This window comes from Syngnathus acus, chromosome 17, assembly GCF_901709675.1.
Source record: "Syngnathus acus chromosome 17, fSynAcu1.2, whole genome shotgun sequence".
NCBI classification, from domain to species: Eukaryota; Metazoa; Chordata; class Actinopteri; order Syngnathiformes; family Syngnathidae; genus Syngnathus; species Syngnathus acus.
In genome coordinates this window covers 7,121,783-7,143,638 of record NC_051102.1, presented here as the reverse complement: position 1 = coordinate 7,143,638, position 21,856 = coordinate 7,121,783, and the positions used below count along the sequence as shown (strand labels likewise).

The following is a 21,856-nucleotide window of genomic DNA, read 5'->3' as shown; positions in this document are numbered from 1 at the left end:
ATAAAACAACGGCTGTTTCCGTTAAGGTTCGAATCAGTGGTTTCCATCATAAATTTAAAACAATTTTGTCCCTTTAAAAAAAAAAACAGCACAAGTTAGTTATAATCTCTTTATTTCTATGTACAACGCTGATGAATCACGCCAAAAATACACATGAACAGAGCAAAACAAAGAGCCATTTAGTAAAATGGCTTCTGGAAGAAACTGCTTGGAGCGCAGCGTGTGTATGTAATGTGTGTTTTCATTAGCTAGGGCCTATATGGCTTTAAAAGCTCCCCTCTCCGATTCATCATCATGACAACCCTGACAATGTTTAACCACAAGAGTTGAAATAAAAACATGTTAAGGTAAAACAAAATGTTTGGAGGATGGTTGAAACTGTTTAAAACACATTACAATCAGTAACAGCACAGTTGTTTTGGAAAATATATTAGCTGAGCTCAGTTCATCCTATACAGGGACAATTTATCACACTGACACTTCAGCTTGAGATGCAAAAAAAAAAAAAAAAAGTAGCATCCAGTCTGCTGAGGCCAGGCTCAATTACACAGCTTACATGTTGCCAACACCTCCTAAACATTTAGCGAGGCAAAATTCTGTCTTAAAAAACCAAATGCAACTTAACGTTAAGGTATTCACTGCACAGCAATGATGCTGCTTGATTTTCTTCACATCATACAGAATTTATTGCATTATTCTCCATTCTTGACTTTGTGCACATAGATTGGGAACAGAAGGATAATTCAATAAATGATCACGTTGGATCTTCTCCCTCGCATCTGCCCGCTGCCATGGTTGTATGTAAGCATGCATTCTTTGCTGAGGATCTCATTTTATGATAACAAGTGGCTGAGGAACCAAGCAGAACATCTTACACAGTCACACACAGGGCCACACAAGCAAAGTTGGGCACTAGTTGTTGTGCCATGGCTATATGTGTGATCTTTGATACACTTTCCAGAGACTGTCAGGTTGTCCTAATGGTGGTAGTCTTTTTTGCTGTGTGGGCGATTCCCCAGTATGTGATCCACTTCTGAGGCGATGCCCGCTGTCATCTTTGGAATCACCTAGAGTTCACACAGCATTGCTTTAATATGTGATCAAACACTGACAACACTCACCTGGAAAAATAATTTTGAATTGAATGGTTTTTGAATTTTGAAGATTCCACTGGAATTAATAGAGATTTTAAATTAACCTGAATGGCTCCGAGATTCTCTGTTAATTGGTTTGGATTGGAGGATCCCAACAGTACTGAGCTCACACCCTCATTCCTCAGACACCATGCTGAAAAGGACAGATGGATCAACTTGATTAAATCATGTGAGGGAAATCAAAGCAGCGGGAGACTTTTGATTTTGCAAACACAAAGATTGCAGGGATTGCACTTTTGGAAGATAAAGTTTAGAGTTCTTAAAAATAATGAAGTCGCTCACCGATAGCAAGTTGGGGTAACGTACAACCAAGCTTCTCCGCTATATGAGCCAACTCTTTCAGCTTGGCTTGCTGTTTTCTTCCATCCTCACTCATTATTTTCTCCCTTAACCACTGGTATGGCTTCAAAATGAGATTTAAAAGAAAAAAGCAGATTAGGATAACTCACACTAAACGGCATTAGATGCTTGTACCCGTTGTTTGGGAACAAGGCTGGTGGTCAAAATGAAGTTCAACCTGTACCTTCATGGAGGCCCTGGAGGACTCGGGCACCCCATTGTCATATTTGCCAGTGATGATGCCGCAGGCCAAAGGGGACCATGAGACCACACCGACACCTGTGATGAAACAATAAATAGGTCGAGGTGAAAAATATGAAGGATTTCAAGGGAAGATAATTAAAGCCAAATCTACCGATTTTATGGTAGAGCTCCGGCAGCTGTGTTTCCACTTTTTCCCTCTGGAAAAAATGATACTCAGCCTGTTCACAGACTGGTGGAATGAGATTGAATTGCCTGGCCACTGAGTAAGCCTCCTAAATAAACCAGAAAGGAATTAAATCGTTAAAAATGAATCCTATGCATGTGCAACATTATACTAAAATTGCTTTTGCGCCAAAAAACTCACCATGATCTCCATGGCAGACCACCGTGATGTTCCCCAGTACATGGACATGCCCTGGTTGATCACATGACTCATGGCTCTCACGATCTCTACACGCACATGTAAAAGGGACATTATGTTAAATATAAATTGTTTCTTTATTGTGCGCACAAAGTAACTATTTAGTGAAGACAACAAAAGAGCCAAGGGGAGTTAAATATATATGATATTGCTTTTGTCTCTAATCGACCTTTAAATGCACTAATAAACCATCTGCCATGGTGGCAATTGGATGCAAGTACTGAAAATCGGTATGAGAAGAGAACACAGCAGGGTATGATTAAAAAAAAAAAGTGGTTCTTTTTCTTTTCATCAGAAGTTCTCCCTCTGGGCCATCATGTGCCTCAGCGAGCGACAACGAGTCTATCTTCAATGTGTGCGTGCCAGTCTGTGTGTGTGGGTGAAGCAGGTGGGAGGACGAATAACAGCTCCCAAAACATGGGGAGTGATAGAGCCGGAAAATTGTAAAACCTGTTCATCGAATATCCTTTCTATGTAAAACAAATGGCGCAAACTAAAAAATGTAACTTGGATCGCAATTATATCTACGAATCCCTCCGACAGGTTCACAATGATGTCGCCAACAACAGATGTCCTTGTAGCTTTTAGGTGAGATATCCAGCAGTCATCATCACACAAGAACATTGTGGGTGATATTTTGAACAAGTGACAACCGCATTATGGACTCAAACTGATGATACAAAGCTTTTCGAAAAAGTAGCTCGATATTTTTGGAAAAATGAGATGCAATACTGAATTTAGTGTATGCGTAGTAAAAGTATACACACCACTAATTGCCATTGTACAGTATCTCTTTATTTATAGGATATATATATTTTTTATTTTTTTAAATTACCTTTAAGTGTAGTCAAGATTATTTATATCTTATATATACAGTAAATATATACTTTTTTAAAATTACCTTTAAGTGTAGTCAAGATTATTTCCAAGAATGTTTCTTTATTGTTCCTAATCAAAATAATAATAATAATAATAATAATAATAATAACAATTGGGGGTGAAAAAAAGAATGACTGGCAATGAGAATATGAAATGTGAAAAAGATGCCGGCGATGAATAATTATGGCGTATCTAGAGTACATTTAAAGTGTGAAAATTCATGATGACTAATTTAAAAATCCTGGACCACTCCAAAGATGTGTGATTAGTCGTGACGCAAAATAGTCTTTGAATACGTACGTCTATTGTAATGGAATTGATTAAAGGAATCCCCGGCAAAATCTCAGGGCAGAGCAGATTGATTTGCGAATGCAGATGATTTAGAATGGATTTTATTCATTACCAGTCTCTTCATCTGCCTCTCTCTGGCATAATCTCACATTACGTTAATTGAATGAGTTCAATGTTCTGGCACTTGGGTCCGTCAAATAAAAACGACGAGGAGTTTGACTGCAGGCTAGACAGTCTATTAAAACAACAGAATGAGCTGGACATTGATGCATGCTTTTTGTTTTCATTCTCCCTCAGGTGCTGTCCCATCAGATACCGTAACGAGAGTACTTTATGTTTTCTTGCTTGACAAAATGATTGAAAAGCCACTTTTAAAAAGCGGTTTTATACGATGCCATTACTCACGGCGAAAGGTGCAACTATAAAGTGCCTTAAAAAAAAGAAGATGTCAAGATAGATGGAGCCTGTCAAGCTTGTTGGATCAGGGTAGTGATTGTCTTTGTTGTCCTGAAAGCTAGATCAAGGATCAACCAAGGGTAAAGAACAAAAAAAAAAAAAAAGAGAGTGATGAGAGAAGAAAGGCGCCGATTGTAACAAACAAAGACTTTGCCCCCATTACATCACTTTTTGCTGCCTTGAGGAACATGAGTTGCCTGGCACAGAGTCAGGGACACTCAAAGTCACAGAAGCAAATACAAACCCAAACTGCACCTTTGAAAAGCATAACAAAATTCAATCGAAGAGAAGTCCCTGGCACAAAGTTGCCACAAGATGGCGCCAAAGGAATATATTTATATTAGACGGGGCTCTGGCCTGAGCACAATGCAACAGGTGAATTTTTCAACAAATAATGCAGAATAGGTGAGGTAAAGCAAAGGAGAAGTCCCTGGCACAAAGTTGCCACAAGATGGCGCCAAAGGAATATATTTATATTAGACGGGGCTCTGGCCTGAGCACAATGCAACAGGTGAATTTTTCAACAAATAATGGAGAATAGGTACCAACATTCATGAGGTAAAGCAAAGGAAGGGATGGTAGAATGGTGAAGGCACCACCGAGCGTTGGAGGAATACAACACTTGAGAGTCTGACCCAAAAATACACCAGCTTCCCCCAAGGGGACCAGATAATCCTGCTTCTGAAGAACAGGGAGGGCTCGGAGACCCTGTGGAAAGTGCTGATCCCACCGAGACAGAAAGAGAGTGACACCCGTGGGCAAAAATAGAGGACGAGAGTCGAAGCGAACTTGTCCGATTAGTGGAGATGCGTGGATGTGTGACAGAGATAGCTATGTGCCACTCAAATGCTAATCCTGTCAGGCCACAGATCTGGTGAGGCTCTTCTACTATTTTCTCGCCTTCTCAAGTTGCAGGACAATGCGCATTGTCCCCGCCCTGAGCCTCGACCAACTGCCGACTGAACTCACTCCAACCCAGCAAGCACTTACCCTCCATGGGGGTGTTGTTGTCTGGTCGGTTGGCAAAAACCACATCCACGTACTCTAGTTGCATCCTCTGAAGAGAGCCTTTTAAACCTGGAGTGAGAACACAGACGTAGTGAAGATACATTTTCATATACATACAACTAGAACTAAAATTTTGGGGTCACCTAAATGTTGCCGTTTCCATCAAAACACAGTTTAATACAAATACGATATTTGACATAAAACATAAAAAGTAAACAATTGAATTTACTCATAAATTGTATCTGCGTCCAGATGATTTTATTTTCTGCAACCACTTGACAAAATGAAATTGAGTAAATTCAACAATTTGTATGTGGAAAACTTCATACAAATAATATTTGTATAAAACGGTGTTTTGATGGAAACAGCAAAATTTGGATGACCCAAAAATTTTAGACTCTATGTATGGAAAAAAAATCAGTAATTGTTCAAATAAAGGGCTCACTAATATTCCTTATTCCTAAATAAAGCAGACTATAGAAGATGTCAGGAGACTATTCAACGTATGTCCCATTTCACACGCAAACAAGAACAGATGGAAGATGAAAAGCTGTCACAAATGAGGGCAGTAAATTAATAGATAGTCACGGCGAACGGCATCTGCGGTTTCCACCGTTTGAGCGTGCGAGGCAGATTAGAGCCGCAGGCTTCCTTGGCAGCCACTAATCCCAATGGAGATTTCACCGTCACTCTCCATTGTACATTCCGCAAATCTAAAACACCCAAAACATGAATCCTAATCTGAGCCTGCACCATCACAGTGAGCACCATCCTCTGTTTTGTAGATTATTTTAAGTAGCTGTGATGGGGAGGCTATTTTTGGACCACGATGTTGAACAACAAAGATTCTGGTGTCTCCTATGAATAATAGATTTGAATTCCACAAAAGTGTCTTTTGAGAAGATGACCTAGTCAAGGAATCATTGTCTCCTCTGGGCTAAATTTCAGAGAAAATGCCAAGAAAGACTTCGAGCACTGCTCATTTGTGCTATTCATTAAAAGCATTGAGTCACAGGGCAAAACTGGGCTGGTCAACATGCGGCCCGGGGGCTGTTTGTGGCTCCCGACCACACATTGAGTGGCCCCCTGGTAAAATAAATAAATAAAAAATTATCCAATAAAGGAATTTTTTTTTAAATAAATCAATTAAAAATACATAAATAAATATTATTCACCAGAGCCAAAAAAGTATTTAAAAAAAAAAACAGCTAAACATATAATATAAATTTTCTAAGACAATATTTCCCGATAAATAAAGAAGCATTCAAATTTAGGAGGTCCGTACCAATACTTGTCAATTATTTTCTGTTATGCCCTCCTCCCAGGAAGAAAATATTTCTCGCCCACCCCTAAATCTCCTCAGTGACTATAAATAGTATCATTTTTGCACCTCTGCATAATATCCTAATGAACATGTTCCTTGGGGTCTTTGCTGCTTTAAGATTATGTTTCAGACTGTCACTGGCATATCTACCCCAAGATACCCTCAACAACGCCGCTTGAATGTCCTCCGTGCTTCGTACACAGAAACTCTCACTTGTTTGAAGGAGAAAGTTGGAGTAGCTGCTGTGAATGCTAATCACGGGAGTCAGAGCTGAGTCACTGCGAGAGGTGCAATGCGCAGTGGGCTGGAAGGCATGTTAGGAGGAGGATTGGGAATGTATGTGAAAGTGAAGTTGAAAACATTGCAATCATGGGTTAATGAGTACCAGGGGAACAAAATAGTCCATCACATCCTGAAGTTGTGTCAGATGTATTGAATAGAAAATGCCTCCACTTAGCATGAGACTTCATTTTTCACCTGCACACATTTTATGTGGCCCAATAAAAGCAATGTATCAGCAGATTTGCATTTGTAGATACATACTGAGACTGGCATTTTTACTATATTTTTCAAATCAGAGTGCCAAGTAACTTTCTGAGAAAGGTTTTTGCACACATTTCAAATTTGCCCATATTTTTTTCTCTAGTATGTCCGAATTTCAAACTCACAACAAGGCAAGATTACAAGAATATATGTAATATCTATTCATGTCCTATTAACTATTTACAAACTAATCGTAATCATTTAAAATTAAAAAATGCACTTCCCCCACAAATTGAACGGCAGATGCCATTAAATTCCCCTAATTAATTAATAATCAATTTATCGCTTCATCACACTGTTCTCACTTAGACAGCTGTTGCAGACTGCAGGATGCAGTCATTGTTTCCTATAAATACCTCGGAACAGACAGGACAGACATCAGGGAGGTTGGAACTTGCAAAAGTGTACAGAAAGACAGATGAGGTGAGTTAGGCAGAGAAAAAGAAGAAAATCAGGAAAGGCCAACGGGGATCGGAGTAATGGGGTGTCGTGAAGGACAAATCAAGAGAGAACATCTGTCACCTTCAATGATGTGTTTTCTGTTGAGGCCTCTCTCGGTCTCAGCCCTAGAAAACGAGGCAAAGAAATACACAAACATGAGCATTCAGTGGACATAAAAGTCAACACACCCCTGTTAAACATTTTTTGCAGAGGAAAAAAAGATGATTCATTTCAAAAAATATTATGTTACGGTCCAAAGAAGCAAAGTTTGAACTTTTTTTGCTAAAGGATGTTTGGCACAAACATGACTTAAGTGAAGCATGGTAGTGCCTTGTTCATGCTTCGGGGTTGTTGTGGGCTCTTGGAAAAACCGTCATAAATTATGAACAGTTTGAAACAGCAGGCAGTGCCAGCAAAAATCCTCGAGGCTTCTCATAGTAAAAAATAAATGTCAAGAAAAGTTGACTAGAACAAACAAACTTGATTTAGGTTAAATCGGCCACTTTAAGTGTGTTGGGTCATTATAATTTCTTTTATTTTAATTGATTTATTCTTTTTGATTTGTTATGTCACAAAAATTGTCATTTGAACAGGGGTGTGTAGACTTTTTATATTCTCCGTAAATAAAATAATGAAGCAGATGAAAGCCGACAAACGTGGAGAAAGAAAAACACAAGTTTAGTAAGTCAACCTTAAGACAAAGCGCCTAAGCTGCAGTGTTGATTTTACGGCGACACTGAGAACAACATTAGCATTCCAACCTGCTTTTCGCTGTAATTGAAATTCGATATGCACGTTCAATTTCCGTATGCAGCTACTCTGCAGGGAGAACCTAAATGCTTCTCTATCCTGTTGGAGAGCTTTCTACTTTCTATAAGTGCTTATTATTACCATTTATTTTTCTTTTAGTTGGCATTGGGTAATAACTGTGTAGTCCAAGCATAATATGTCATGATAATTGCAAGTATCTGTGGCTCATTTAACTTTTGAACGCAAGAGTTCAATCAAAAGAAAAAAAAAATCTGTTTAGAGTACAACGGGTGTTAAGTGGCTCGTTTTTAAAATATATTCCACAGCGGAGCCTTGAGCTATTTTACGAGTTTAATTTGTTAATTCGCCCAGGTCATCCTTTCATGAAGCTGTTAGCCATTCTTTACAGAAGATAAAGAATTTATGCAGTCAATTGTTAGCCCATATATGGCATTTCCAATTATTTCTTCGACTTTCATGAGTTATGCGGCTTGATTAAATAAGTAACAACCAACTTCAAATGTCAATAAACAGCTTGAAGCCTCTTTTTTAAGCATTGTTAGCAAACAGCTGCTTGTTGGGAAGTGAGTTAAAATCATCGGCAGCAGCCTATATCCAAAATCTCCTTATCCGGAGTATTTATATCTCAAGGTGCCGCCGTGCTATTATTTTTAATTTGACCGACCCACTTGCTGCAGTTGTATAGCGTGATGACCTGCCTTAGATAATGTGATGGAAAGAAGAAAAATGTGACGAGCACAGACTTCAGCAAAAGCAAACAAGACAAACAATAGAAAGATGAAGTGAGGACAATTTAAATTACTTGTGGGGTTTAAAAAAAACAAAAAAAACATTTTGCCGTCATGCTCTCACGTGCACACACACACACACACACACACACACACACACACACACACACACACACACACACACACACACACACACACACACACACACACACACACACACACACACACACACACACACACACACACACACACACACACACACACACACACACACACACACACACACACTTACTTACTTTCCTCCCCAGTAGAGTTTTGTGGTGATCACCAGACTGGATCGCCTAAGGGAAGTCAAACACACTTTTGAAAACCATGACCAATTGATTTGAATGTTATTCTCTCAAATTTGGATTCCACCATTTCTGCTTGTCAAGAACATAACCAACCATAAACATAGGCTAGAAGAATAAAGCAATATGAGTGACAATATCACTTTTTCTTCCAAATGGTTAATAATTAATGATTCATGTTTTTATTACCTCTTTTATGGAATTCTTTAACAGTATTTTAGTCAAAATGTAATTTTGCCTGTGCTGTATTCAAGAGAAGAAAAAAACTACATATTACAGGTTATAAAAAGAGATGAAATAAAATGTAACAATTGTAAAAGTAAAATTGAGGAATGAGTGACGCAACACAATATTTGTTAAACGTGTAATTAATCCTCTTGGATTAAAACCTTATGTTCTCTAACGAGGCATTGGAATGAGTAACAAAGATGACGAATGGTAACTTGGCAGCATGGGAACGCAATTCCTGGCTGTGTCAAAGAAAGGCCAGATTGCAATAGCAAACAATGTAAACAACCTATTCCACGCAGATGTTAATTTACAAAATGGATTGGGAATGCGTACGACTCCGCGGCATACACATTACCTCCAGCATTTTTTCCTGATGATGTTTCCCAAGATTATCTCTGCTCTGTAAACAAACCAAACACCACGGGGCACAAAAGATAGAAAGGATGATTAGATCCAAGCCATTTATTTGAACGCTCGACTCTTATCTAATATCGAGAGCGCAAACTACCTACATATAGAACATCATAATCGCAATATTATTCCTGCTCATTATTTACAGAGTCAGAAAAAAAACATGATCATAATGGTTAGGAATACATTGTGAGATGAATAAAATCTGGTTTATCGCTAAATCGTGCCAAAAAAACAAAAAAAACAATCACTCACTTCCCGCCTGAATACACCTCTGCCGTGTCAAACAGGTTGACCCCGCTCTCATACGCAATGGTCATCAGCTGCTCGGCCACCTGACACACACAACCATGGGGTTCCCCTTATGAACTTGAATGCACTTTAATAACACATGGGTATTTCGCAACCACCCACTCGGCTAGAAACTTCAAAAAGACGGGCTGTGAAATTCCCTCGGGAATTGAACTAATCATCAAGTCTGTAGGCTGCATGCTGATTACGTTTGCCCTTCAGCTAATCGGAGCCCTGCGCGAATGAGCTAAACTCAATAGACGGCGTTTGTGAATAATTTATATTTTCAAGTTTTGTCCGTCGGTTTACCGTACAATCTCTATCCATTCCTCAGTTCAATTGAGTTCACAAGAACAACAGGCATCCATTCACGTCTTTGGTGTTTTGTCAATGAAGTCATTTTACAAATGTGCCAAATGGCGGATATTTAATTGGGTGTCACAAGAGCTCAGTCGCTACACTTGGGTGGAATAATGAATGAGTCAGAACATCTGCTGGTGGCTTATACGTAATTGCTGAAGGATGGAACTTGAAAGGATGTCTTACCTCGTCTGAGATCTGACCGCCGAATGTCACCCACGTGCCTGTTGGGTCACACAACAATGTGGAAAAATGCTCAAACCATCGGAGCCAAATGTTTAATCCGGTGGGCTTTACAGCATGTCTTAGAATGTCATGTTTATTTTTAGACTTGACTGAGGAAAAAAAAAGAATCTGCATAAATTAACCACATGCTGGCTTTGAGGTCAACTCCGTTTATTCATCAGAAGGGAAATTACTCACATTTAATATATATGTTTTATGATAGGAATTTTTATGCACGTATTCAACTAGCTTTGTATTTATTGCTTTTCATGGTTATTATTATGATATATGATCATTTTGCTTGTCAAAAATGAATTCTTTAGTTCATCTTTCAAGTTATATTTAAAGTTGATAAATGTTTGTTTTAAAAATCAATTGTGTTTATTAATCATGATTTTAATAGCAGTCCAAATGATTTTGATGAATATTTGTTCCAATCATGGGCCAATCCTACTTCAAGTCAAAACAAATACATTGGCTCAAAAAAAAAAAAACCTTAAGTTGGGGTACTGTAAATATTTGATTTCCCGAGGAGATGGAGTTTCCATTTCAAATCATGTCACATTTTTTTGGGAATACTACAGTACTGTATATTAAAAAAAAAAAGTGCTCCACTGTTTTGGTGTGTTGTGGCCACATTCCTTCAAATATCACTGCACAATATGATGACCAATCATATTTTCGGAATTTTTGCCAAAAATTGTGCTTCTGGGTCAGTAGTAGTGGGAAAACATGCGAGCATTTCATTGCTGCTCTGCTGCCTTTTTGGCGCCTTGGCACACACACATATATCTACTATATATATAATAAATGTTTGATGAGCAATAATTGTGCACTACTACCGATCAAATATTAAAAAGGAAATAACAGCTTGGGAACACATTTGCATTGTCTTCCATTCAATATGTATGAATGATGCATGAGATGATAAGATACAACGATAATGGGAGGAGAAAAAAAAAATACTTCTGTGCCTGTGCCTTGTTCTCCCTTAAGTCAAATTTGCACTTGACTGCTCGTGAAATCGTTACATGTGCACTCTAACGCTAATTAAATGTACTCACCCAGGCCCAAACAGGACACACGCAAACCAGATTTCCCAAGATTCCTGCAGAGGGAAACAGAAAATGACTAATGTCACTTGTGTTTAATGCTCCGGGATGCTAGTTGTTGCATGTGACAGCACTCGTCGAGCATCTGTGTTGCACTGATTGGGTCATGTCATTATCACAGTCTGCCTTGACTTTCAAGTTGAACCTGTCCCATGGCCAATTATTGCTTTATTCAGCACTGAAGTTCGCTTCACTTCCAGTTCAGAGATTCACTGGCATTTCCTATTAATTCCGAGAAAGATGAGCTAAGAGTTGCAGATGATTTACCATCAGAGCGCCAACAAGAAGAAGAAGAAGCACAAGAATGCAAAAATTGAGATGGACTTGTTTTTGCACATTCATCAAAACTGAATCTAAAGAAACAAATATTTACCTTTTTTAATTAATTGGATTTTTCATTTTTTTGGGGCTATGAAAAAAATCTAATTTGGAAAATTTAGAAAATGATCCAAAATTAAAATTCTAATTAAACGAGAGGAATATAAGAAGATCTGACTCATTAAAAGTAAACCAAGGAGACAGACCCAAATGCAAGTTTGGGAAATAGCATGGGAAAGTTGGATGTGAGGCCTCCTTTCTTTGTGATCTATAATAAATGGGGTGCTCTGACTTGTGTGTGTGTCGGTGTGTGACTTCTAAAAGAGTATCTGAGGATGTAAATATTTAAAAATCTCATCATTTTGGATTTGTACTGTGAAAATTCGTAAATTCTAAGATGTCATGAATGAATCATTCAATAAATGTAGTCAAAGGAGGCAAATATGTCAAATATCTCTTACATTTGGGAATTTTATTGTGAAAGAAATGTTAGAAGCAGTCAAATGTGTGGACCTAGCAAAATGCCATGAATGATAATGATGAATGATAAAACGTAAGCACTTTTGGACATTTGGAGGACAACTTGACTGTGCAGACTTAAGACATCAACAACTTTTCAAGCTAATGACTGCGCCTCAGTCTCTCATGGTTGGATGCTGCCCCAAAGAAGCCTTGAAGAAAGATGACAAATGAGTCACTTGAAGACGCCCACTCGCACAAAATCTGTCACCACTTATGAGCATCCCGACAGCCAGCCGCTATCCAGTATGGAGCTTCTATTCCGACATGATTCCATTCCAACGTCGACATTGAGCTAATAAATCAATATCTTGCTGAGTTATTGCTCTTAAATCTTCGGAAAAATTGCCTCCTACTGTATAATGTGTTTGCAAAATAAATTTTTTTTTTTCATCAGTTTCCTTACTCAAATCAAAAATTACCTTTTTGTCAGGTAAATAAATCATTGCAGACAAAACACTGATGGGCAGAAAAAGGATGAGCCAACACCCGCCTTTTCTGTTCCCACACGTTTCCCTAACGGGCGCCACAAACCAGCAGGGAGAAAGATCTCTTCAATCGCAACAGATAATAAGCTGTGGGGAAATAGAGCGATTTGAAATGAACAGATAATCAACCTAGCTAAAAGGAAACAGGGCAGATACAAGCAACAGACTCGTGGGGTTGCAAATGGCAACCTCAAGTCCATTCTATATGACAAAGAACGGCAAACAGAGAATGACAGGCGGCTGCCTACAGGCTGGTGCACGGTGCGCATGCTTGAAATGTGACAGCATTCTTTGTGTTCACTTCCAAGACTGCAACAATTGGAAGTCCATCAGACAGTTTGATTCAATTCAAACATTTTGTGTCGCCTGAAAAGAACAAAAGTGGGCACACCCCTAGTGGAAATGTCCAAATTGCATCCAAAATGATATTTTGTGCAACTACTAATATTTTTCAGCGCTTTCGTTACCAGAGCCTCACACTGGAAGTTTTTTGATGACATCATAGAGCTCCATGGTGAATTACAGAGTCCTCTGCTTTTTTTGTCTGAGGGTGCCCCCGGAGATGTTCAATAGGGTTTAGGTCTGAAGGAGAAAGGCATTAATGGATCATTTCAAATCCAAGCTGTTGACTGTGTGTAGCTTACAAATATTGAAACCATCTCGCTTCAACATTTTCTAACAAAGACGATAAAATGATGTGTGTGGGAAAAGCTACGAAGCTCTCCACAGTGGGTAGCCCGCATTTCAGAGCTGGTGGCCTGTGGGTTGATTCTTTATTGAAGAACATGTGGGCAGATCTGAAGTGCTTGATTCACTGTGTTGTGAATTTCAGATTCAGCCCCCCACCCCCCACCTACCTTCACGCAGAAAGTATGTCAGAAAATCCCCTAATGTGTATATACATTTAAAATTATTGAATGGATGAGCAACAGATAATAAATTCCCACCAACGAAATGTGCACAAGTCCAAATCATTATATTCTCAAAGCATCATCGCCGTGTTTTGTATCTTTTTCTTGGTTTCCAATTATCTTTATAATTACAGTCTGTTTTCTACAAAGAAAGGATGAGTTGACTCAACTCGAAAGCCATTCCGCTCGAGTAAAACAATCGGTGTTTCGATTAGAATGCAAAATGTGTCGAAAGTGTTGGCTAATTTAACCGAGAGCAAGGACATCTCTGTATTTGGAGAGGCTTGTTTGCTCTAGGCTCACATAAACGCAGCTCAAATGCTCAGTGTTCTAACACCAGTCAATTAATTAATATTTAATTTATTTAATTTATTTAATTTATTAATTTATTTATTCGTTTGCTTGTTTATTTATTTATCTATTTATTTATTTGTGTTTTTATGCCCTTTCTATAATGTTTTAAGATGCCACAATATGGCACCAAAGACCTGGCTAGTAGGAAAGTAGTAATCGGTTTCAAGGCAGGATGTTGAAGTGATCCATCTTGACTGATTGACACGTTTTTTTATTTTGCGGAGGAGCTCAGTTTAGCCTAGGTTCTCTGCGCCGTCATGTTTGTGCCCGTTTTTAACTTTGTGTATCCTCCCATGAGTAAGAAAAGGTCAAACTGCCACGGAAGGTTTGCTCGTGAAGGACCCTGCAGTTAGAGATGCACTATTTTGGGGTCGCCATGACAACCATAAACGCTGCAGGTGGTTGCATTATTAGTTTATGCTCGGCATCTTCTTTTGCTTTGACTTCCTACGCCTTCGGATGCTCCCGCTGTGTCTCACACATCCAGTGCAAGTACATTATTGGCTTATGTATGGAAGGCAGCAAGTCAATACCAACAAAACACTTACAAGCGTGTCTATCAGGGAAAATATTCTTAGAAATGGAACCTTTTTTTGATTTTCACGGATAGGGAAGAGATTTTTTGATCAAGTCTGCGCCTTTGAGAGGCGGGGCCAAATGGGTGGCATTTGATATTGCTGCTTGTGTGCTCACATTTCGCTCTACTGTTGCACCCTCATGTTTGTCTTAACTACTTGAAATGTTTTGGGAAAATAGATTTTTCTTCTATACTAGGCAGGTCTGACTCTCAACTAGTTAGCAGTGTAACAAAATACCATGCTTTCTAAAGATGGCACCAAAATGATTGAAAACAACAGGGGCCCCAAAGTTGACCCCTGTGGAACACCCCACGTGACAATATGGCAGAGTGGGATTACACCCAAAGTCCTGTCTACCAAACAGGCCTTTGACAAAAACTCTGGCCCCAGTCGAGGTCTCAAACCATCACTGGTCTCAACAGAACGAATCGTCATTGTGCTTGGGGGTGGCGCTGGGCTGCAGTTCCCATGTCGTTATGGAAACGAGATGAGATTGAGTCAGAAGCTTATCGCACATTTTGTTATGTTCTGCTGATTGCTTCTTTTTCATCAGCTGGTTCCCAATTTTTTCTGGCCGTCCTCTTTTGTCAAACTACCAACCACTCACTAGGCCCAAAAGATGGTTGAAAGTTAAAAGCCAAGCCATGTTCAAAATTGAGAGCCCACTCATTGAGAGAAGTGTTATTTACTCGGCCCATGGCTTCTATTACACTTAGCGCTATATTATTACGTAAATCATCTGCTCAATTGAGGGACTGCCAAGTACCTTTTCAACTGTTGCAAATGTGGACAAGTGTGCGGATAAAACAAATGTAACAGACCAATTGATCATTTTCTTCACATTAAGTTGGTAAAAAAAGATGCTAATCTGCTCAAGGATCATCTTGTTCCTCAGACAACGTGGCCGCTCACCCACACCCTCCCACTGAACGCCTGGTGCACATCTCCATATTCATCTCATCCTTGCCACATTGTCTCGTGTTCTCACTCATTCCACTTAGTACTCCACAGTTTCGATAACAAGAATGGAAAAGCTTACCGGTACTTCATCCCGGTGAGCTTGGCGGTGGACTCCTTGAGATTGTGATGGTAGCGATGGGTGAAGGAACCCAGGCTGCGAGCTATCAGGGCCACGGTGCGAAATCGGGCTCGGGCTTGGCTGGTCGTGTTGGGGCTGGTGGTGTTCTGTTTGCTGTGCTCGCCGTTGCGCGGGGCCTTCAGCCCATGGTCTGTGCACGCGAAAGACACCTGCATGGCTGTGGTCACCGACAAACGCCGCAGCCACTAGAGCTGCTCCGACGCCGGGCTAGCTGCTCCTTTTTAGGATGATGTGAAGCCGAACGTCTGGGCCAGCTTTGCTCACAGTTGTGGAATCTCATATGGAGGTCACAGGCAGGGAATGAAGGAGCGTGATGTGAGGCGTGGAGAACTTAAACTGATGGAACAGCCATCCCATCCTGACTGGAGCGTGAGGACATATGAGATCCTGCAAAATGCTGACTCCACCTAAAATGTGAGGAAAGAGGAAAAAGGAAAGGCTACTTATCTTTTCCAGCAACACGTCATGTTTATCCCTGCAAAGTTACAATAACTATTCCTATTTCTGTCATCCACAACACAAATAGAGTAACACTGCATTGCCAAACATCTAAACGCAGCAACAAGCTCTCCTGCTGGAAAACTCAAACATTCTTCCACACACAAAATTGCAAAAAATTCCAAATCCTTACATGCAATGAGTTGTCATGAACGTCTCTCTGATGACACCGCTGATGCGAGTCCACCTTTGAGGTCTCGTCAGACCCGATAAGCCAAAAGCAGCTGCGTCCAGTCCCTGAAGTCCCCTGCTAGGGGTTCAGCAACCCCGGCGTGGAAGCGAAAGCGCTGGGTGTGATGATGAAAGGACCCTGGAATGATGGAAGACAAGGGGAGAGGAAGAGGAGGAGAAACTAAGACGCATGGCAGCTCCAGAGGACGGACGGACACGGCGAAGAGCAGCGTGCGGCGAGTGTAGAGTCTGAGGGAGAGAGTCTGACTGGAAGAACTGCGGTGTTTTGCTCTGTGGTGCCACACAACCCGAGAGAGAGAGAGAGGAAGGGGAGGAGGTGTAAGTAAAACAGAGTTGATGGATTTTGATTTATGGGAAAACCCCAACCTCTGTCGTATGGAATAACCTACATGCTCATTCACTAAAACAATCTGAGGGCAAATGCCAAATCTGTCATCACGGCGCATGACCTCTTCACATTAGCCTTCCATCTGTGCCCCATTGCGCAAATGGTCTTTTCTCACTGAAAAGTACCAATCAAAAGAGACACGGGCAGATGGGGAGTCCACGTCGTGGAGTGAAGCGAAAGCGCGGGGAAATAAAGCACGATGAAGTGAGCAGTTGACGAAGGCGTCTTTACTTTCCTTCCCCCCCACTGAGCTGTAATGTGACAATGCAGGATTTCATGCTTCATTCAACACTCGTATATCTCCAGGCCAATGCGGTTTATTTATATCCTCTCGGTTGTGTTTGATGATGGCAAACGCTTGTGTACAAACAAACATATTTTATATATATATATATATATATATATATATATATATATATATATATATATATGTGTAAAAAATATATATAGTATAAAATATATATATAGTATAAAATATATATATATATAGTGTATCTATGAAAAAGTGATATGTAAAAAAAATATATAGTATAAAATATATACATATATAGTATAATAAATATATATATAGTATAGAACATATATAGTATAAAAATATATATAAATATATATAATATATTAAATATATATTATATAATATATAATATAAATATAAAAAAATATATGTAGTAAAAAAAAAAATATATATATATAGCACACTGACCCAAGAAGGCATTTAGTCACCCGATCCCACAGTTCATGTGTACTTGTAACAAGCCCTCATCGTTAATGTCACAAGCGCCTGCGAGGCTAAAAACGCTTCTCAACGTCGATCCCATTTCAAAGTGTGTCAGTCAAAATCATCAAGTAGAACGTGACGTTACGTTCTTGCGTGGAGTCCCCAGAGGAAAGAGACATTCATCCAGAAGCTAAATTCTCTGCTTTAATTGCCCCAGTGAGACCTTCTGATCGAGTTATGTCAATTTTGTCGCCAAGGCACAGTCCTCACAAATACAGTGAGTTTGCACATACTCTCTCATGCTATGTGCATTCTGGGCACTGAGATTAAAAGCCAGTTTGACCTGACCTTATGTCTCACATCGAGTAGAGCATCTGGTAGTGAAGCTTAAATAGAGCCGCCAATGTTTCAGTCAAATACATTAGATAACAAGTTGAACTCAAAATACTTTCATAGATCTTAAACTCATTTAAAATGATGTTCACAAGTGATCTCAATTGAAATACTTTTGAGGTTGAACAGTGTCAGTAAATAATGAGAAAAAATTATATATATATATATATATATATAAAATTTTATAAATAAATAATATATATAAAAAAATCATGCCATACTATTATGCACGCCGATTCAAATAACCAAATGTGGTTCCCTGCCTGCCTGATAAGGCACTCCAAGCATTCTGCAGCCAAAGTAAAAATATGTCACCCGTCCTACTGAGTGTCTAACAAGTTTTTTTCCCCATTATCAGTTCTACCCTCCTGTTGAGATTAAGAGCAAAAGCCTTTCCAAGCAGAGTGTGACGTCACTGATGCTGCAGTCCCAACGATCCCTCCTCCGGATCACTTCTAGCTTTAATGGTTTTTCCTCCGCGTCGCGCTCGGAATCAACATTGACAGCTCGCACCCCCCTCCCACTCATTTTCAAGTCTATCTCAATGCAGCAGGTGATTTCCACGTGCGGTACATGTTGTGTGCCTCCTCAGAAGATGCCCGCCAAACACATTTTGTAATATCAAAGAATGTGGAGCAGGCCTGGCCACTTTAGAGCGCCTCGTTGTTGTAAGGTGGAGAATTTCCGCAATGGTAGGTAGATACCAACCGTCTTTAAGTAGATATATTTTCGCAAAGCTCGTAGGCATAAGAATGAAAGACATATTTACTATGCAATTTATGATGAATGACTCGCCAGTTGAGTCTGGACTTTGGGCATGTTGACTTTATTACTTCTTTAATTTGTAAAGGGGATGCAGCACAGCCTAAATGCTCCGAGGGTCGAATTTAGTAGAGTGCAATAAAGCGGTACGGAAAATAGATGGTGTGTATGGCGGTTTTAATAATAATAAAGAGAGAGAACAGAGGTTAAACAAATCACAAAAATGATTCGATGCCGCACTCGTTAGCTTGACACTGCATAAATCAAAGCGTACCTGAAGAGCATATTGGCTTGGGAAAAAGCTCCTCCTAAGCTCCACTGGCTGCAAAGCTTCATAGAGGACAGCTGGTGGGATTGTGGACTGCCAGCATTGGTTGCTCCTTTCTCCTCTGCCTGGTGAGCTGGATGGAAGTGTGACAGCAGCAATCCAGCATGGGCCTCCCCCACTCCTGAAATACATACGTACACAGTAGGCATGGATCATTTACCTTTAGGATCATCTTCAAAATGCTTTGAAAGAATGTGACCTGAATAGTCAAGTAAAGGCAAAGTGATGCAGCAACAAACTAGATCATGGTGTTGGTCCATTTTATTTTGCAGTTTTATTCACTTTATTGGCTCATATCTGAAACGAAATGGAATAAATAAAGTTTATGGTTGTATTGTCCATTGATTGTTTTAATACAATACACAGACATCTGTGAAAGTTTTGCTATGTGCACAAGAAAATCGATACAAAAATACAATTAGGGTTCAAATATGAATGTCTTCATTTACGTACGTACACCGAATGCATGCATCCAAGGTCTCCTCCAAGTTAAGTACTTTGTCTTCATTAAGGTCAAGAGTACACAAAGGATAGCCATGCAAGTGAGAGATAGTACAACGTGCAGCCCAACAAATAAATACCTGGGTAAATATAAACATCCCATGCCTGCGTGGCTTGAGTACGTAAAACAGTATCTAATTTATTCCATCAATCAGGATTAACCACTATGAAGGAATACTGTATGTCAACCAACCACAGCAGGAGCCATGACTGTATTACCAACCGTAGTCCATACCTGTGAGGTCACCTTTATTCTTAGCTGACGGACAAATGAAGACAAAGGTGGAATCTGCCTGAGCTCGGATCCATGACGGCTCCAGCAATACCAGCCTTCTCGTCTGGGAGGAGAGCCAAGCAAAGCCACGGGGATATTTTGGTCTGAAATATCTGCACACATCCGTTGCTGTGCGTCGTCAGAAAAAAAAAAAAAAAAAAAAAAAAAAAAGAAGCAAAATTGCAGATTATTCAATTAATCTGCTCTGGTAACACTATCAGGGAGCAAATTATGAAATGGTGTTACATCCTAAATTAAACGTGCGCATATTTAGCCAGTTTAAAAAAACAACAAATTTAATAACAATTTGATTATTTTTAAAAATTTTATTTGAAATATTTATCATTTTTTTAAATTTTGTTATTTTACAATTCAAAACACATTTGAATATAATAAATAAATATACCAATGCACTTGTATTTACATTTGTATACAATATTAGAAAATAATTCTCAAACCTCACAATATAGAGTACAGTTCATCCAATACTGATTTGAACCTGTCTGCCCTCTTGTGGACCAAACGTGACACTGCAACAACATAAGCAACAACGTGACCTAAACATAAATCTACACTTAAATATAACTAACGCAGCTATCCTAAAGGTGAATGTACAAGTTTTCAATATGGCCATAAAATCATTTAAAAAATGTTTTTTAATTTTTTTATTTGACTGTTGAGCAACATATATGTCCATTTCATTAGGACATGCCTGATTGCGAAATGTTCAGACTTGATTAGTAGCAAAAGGGATTTATTAATAGGTCTAAATCATCTAACGAGACATTTACCATCAATATCTCCCGAAAATCTATCCTTTACGATTCAATCAAATCACCAGAGCCAGCGTAATGAACTTGGGTCGACCTTTTCTCACCCTTGTCCTCCTTCTTTTGACGGCATCTCACACTTGATTCTGCCTCGTTTTAATTTACCCAATTTAGCAGAAGAGGAACTAAGAGTGCAACATTTTGTCACGCTAGCGTTAGGACAGGAAGGGCGCCGTCACACTTTCTTTCCCGTCAGCTATAGTTGACAAGCATGTGATAAATATTCCGTTAAACACACTTGCCAAGCCGTATAACAATAACTACAGTTTTGCTCTACGCGACAGATGTTAAATTTTAGTTTGAATTTGAACGTTTCATTGACTTTTGACCGACCATTGCTGTCGCTTATACATCACCGAAATAAAGTTGGTCACATTCGGTGCCAGTCCGGCAGCATTGACAAGTGGCGACGGTGACAGTTGGAGGACAAAAGGTTCTTTGGTGAAGTGAGAGAAGCGTCTCTTTCGGTCTTTTCATTCCCGCTGGCACCCTGACCTCCAGTCTGGGCAACGAGGGAGAGACACTCATTTGACGAGGCCTTAGCCGGAGAACGCCAGCGGACAGCGTGTAAGACCCATTGACGACGGCTACGGACGCCACAGAGGCCTCTCTGTCCTTGGGCCTAGAAAACATGCGGCGGGAAGAAGGAAGCGGCTCTCCTCGGCTAAACACACTTACTGGAAAAGCAGCCCGCTACTCAAACAATTCCATCAAGTGTTGCTGGAAGCAGACAAGCCAAGCCAAGATGGCCTCAGTCGTTTATTTACCTTGTAAACAAACCGTCCTTGGTGGAACTTATTAATTCTCATGTCACGAACGCTAAATGCCGAATGTCCAATTTAGCATTGAACGCTTCGTGAGAAGACCAAAAAAAACAACTGCTGGGATAAAGGACAGTAATCCCTCGTTTATCGCGGATAATTGGTTCCAAAAGCCGCCCGCGATAAGTGAAATCAGCAAAGTACGGTCACCAACAAGAAGTACTGGGCAGGCTAACGAGTTAGCGGAAAGATACTAATTCGCGATTGTGCTAACACGCGAAAACGGACTTCTAAAGGAATGTAACCGGACATTTGGAGCAATACTACATTGTCTTAAAGGTTAGACACGTTTCCTCAATTTAGAAGTTTTATTTGGACTTTTAAATGTTTTTTTTAAATTTTGGG

At 39.7% G+C, this 21,856-nt stretch overlaps 1 protein-coding gene across 1 annotated transcript; it reads right to left on the bottom strand.

Moving 5' to 3' along the window:
* Nucleotides 1–95: 95 nt before the first annotated feature.
* Nucleotides 96–21,197, bottom strand: kcnab1b (potassium voltage-gated channel, shaker-related subfamily, beta member 1 b). The gene is made up of 18 exons (XM_037275811.1): nucleotides 21,047–21,197; nucleotides 19,822–19,989; nucleotides 19,032–19,206; nucleotides 16,438–16,614; nucleotides 15,747–16,213; nucleotides 11,492–11,535; nucleotides 10,389–10,426; nucleotides 9,807–9,886; nucleotides 9,496–9,540; nucleotides 8,856–8,900; nucleotides 7,142–7,185; nucleotides 4,735–4,821; nucleotides 2,062–2,147; nucleotides 1,849–1,969; nucleotides 1,678–1,772; nucleotides 1,437–1,557; nucleotides 1,199–1,287; nucleotides 96–1,067 (listed from the first exon to the last, which is right to left on the bottom strand). The coding sequence occupies exons 5-18, from the start codon at nucleotides 15,959–15,961 to the stop codon at nucleotides 978–980; spliced, it is 1,200 nt and encodes a 399-aa protein (XP_037131706.1). The 5' UTR covers nucleotides 15,962–16,213; nucleotides 16,438–16,614; nucleotides 19,032–19,206; nucleotides 19,822–19,989; nucleotides 21,047–21,197; the 3' UTR covers nucleotides 96–977.
* Between the last annotated feature and the right edge of the window lie 659 nt (nucleotides 21,198–21,856).

Coding starts and splice junctions, on each gene's coding strand:
- kcnab1b (XM_037275811.1), bottom strand. CDS start 15,961: ATGCAGGTGTCTTTCGCGTGCACAGACCATGGGCTGAAGGCCCCGCGC. Junction 1,288..1,436: donor GTTACCCCAACTTGCTATCG/GTGAGCGACTTC, acceptor TGTCCTTTTCAG/CATGGTGTCTGAGGAATGAG. Junction 1,068..1,198: donor AGAATCTCGGAGCCATTCAG/GTTAATTTAAAA, acceptor TGTGAACTCTAG/GTGATTCCAAAGATGACAGC.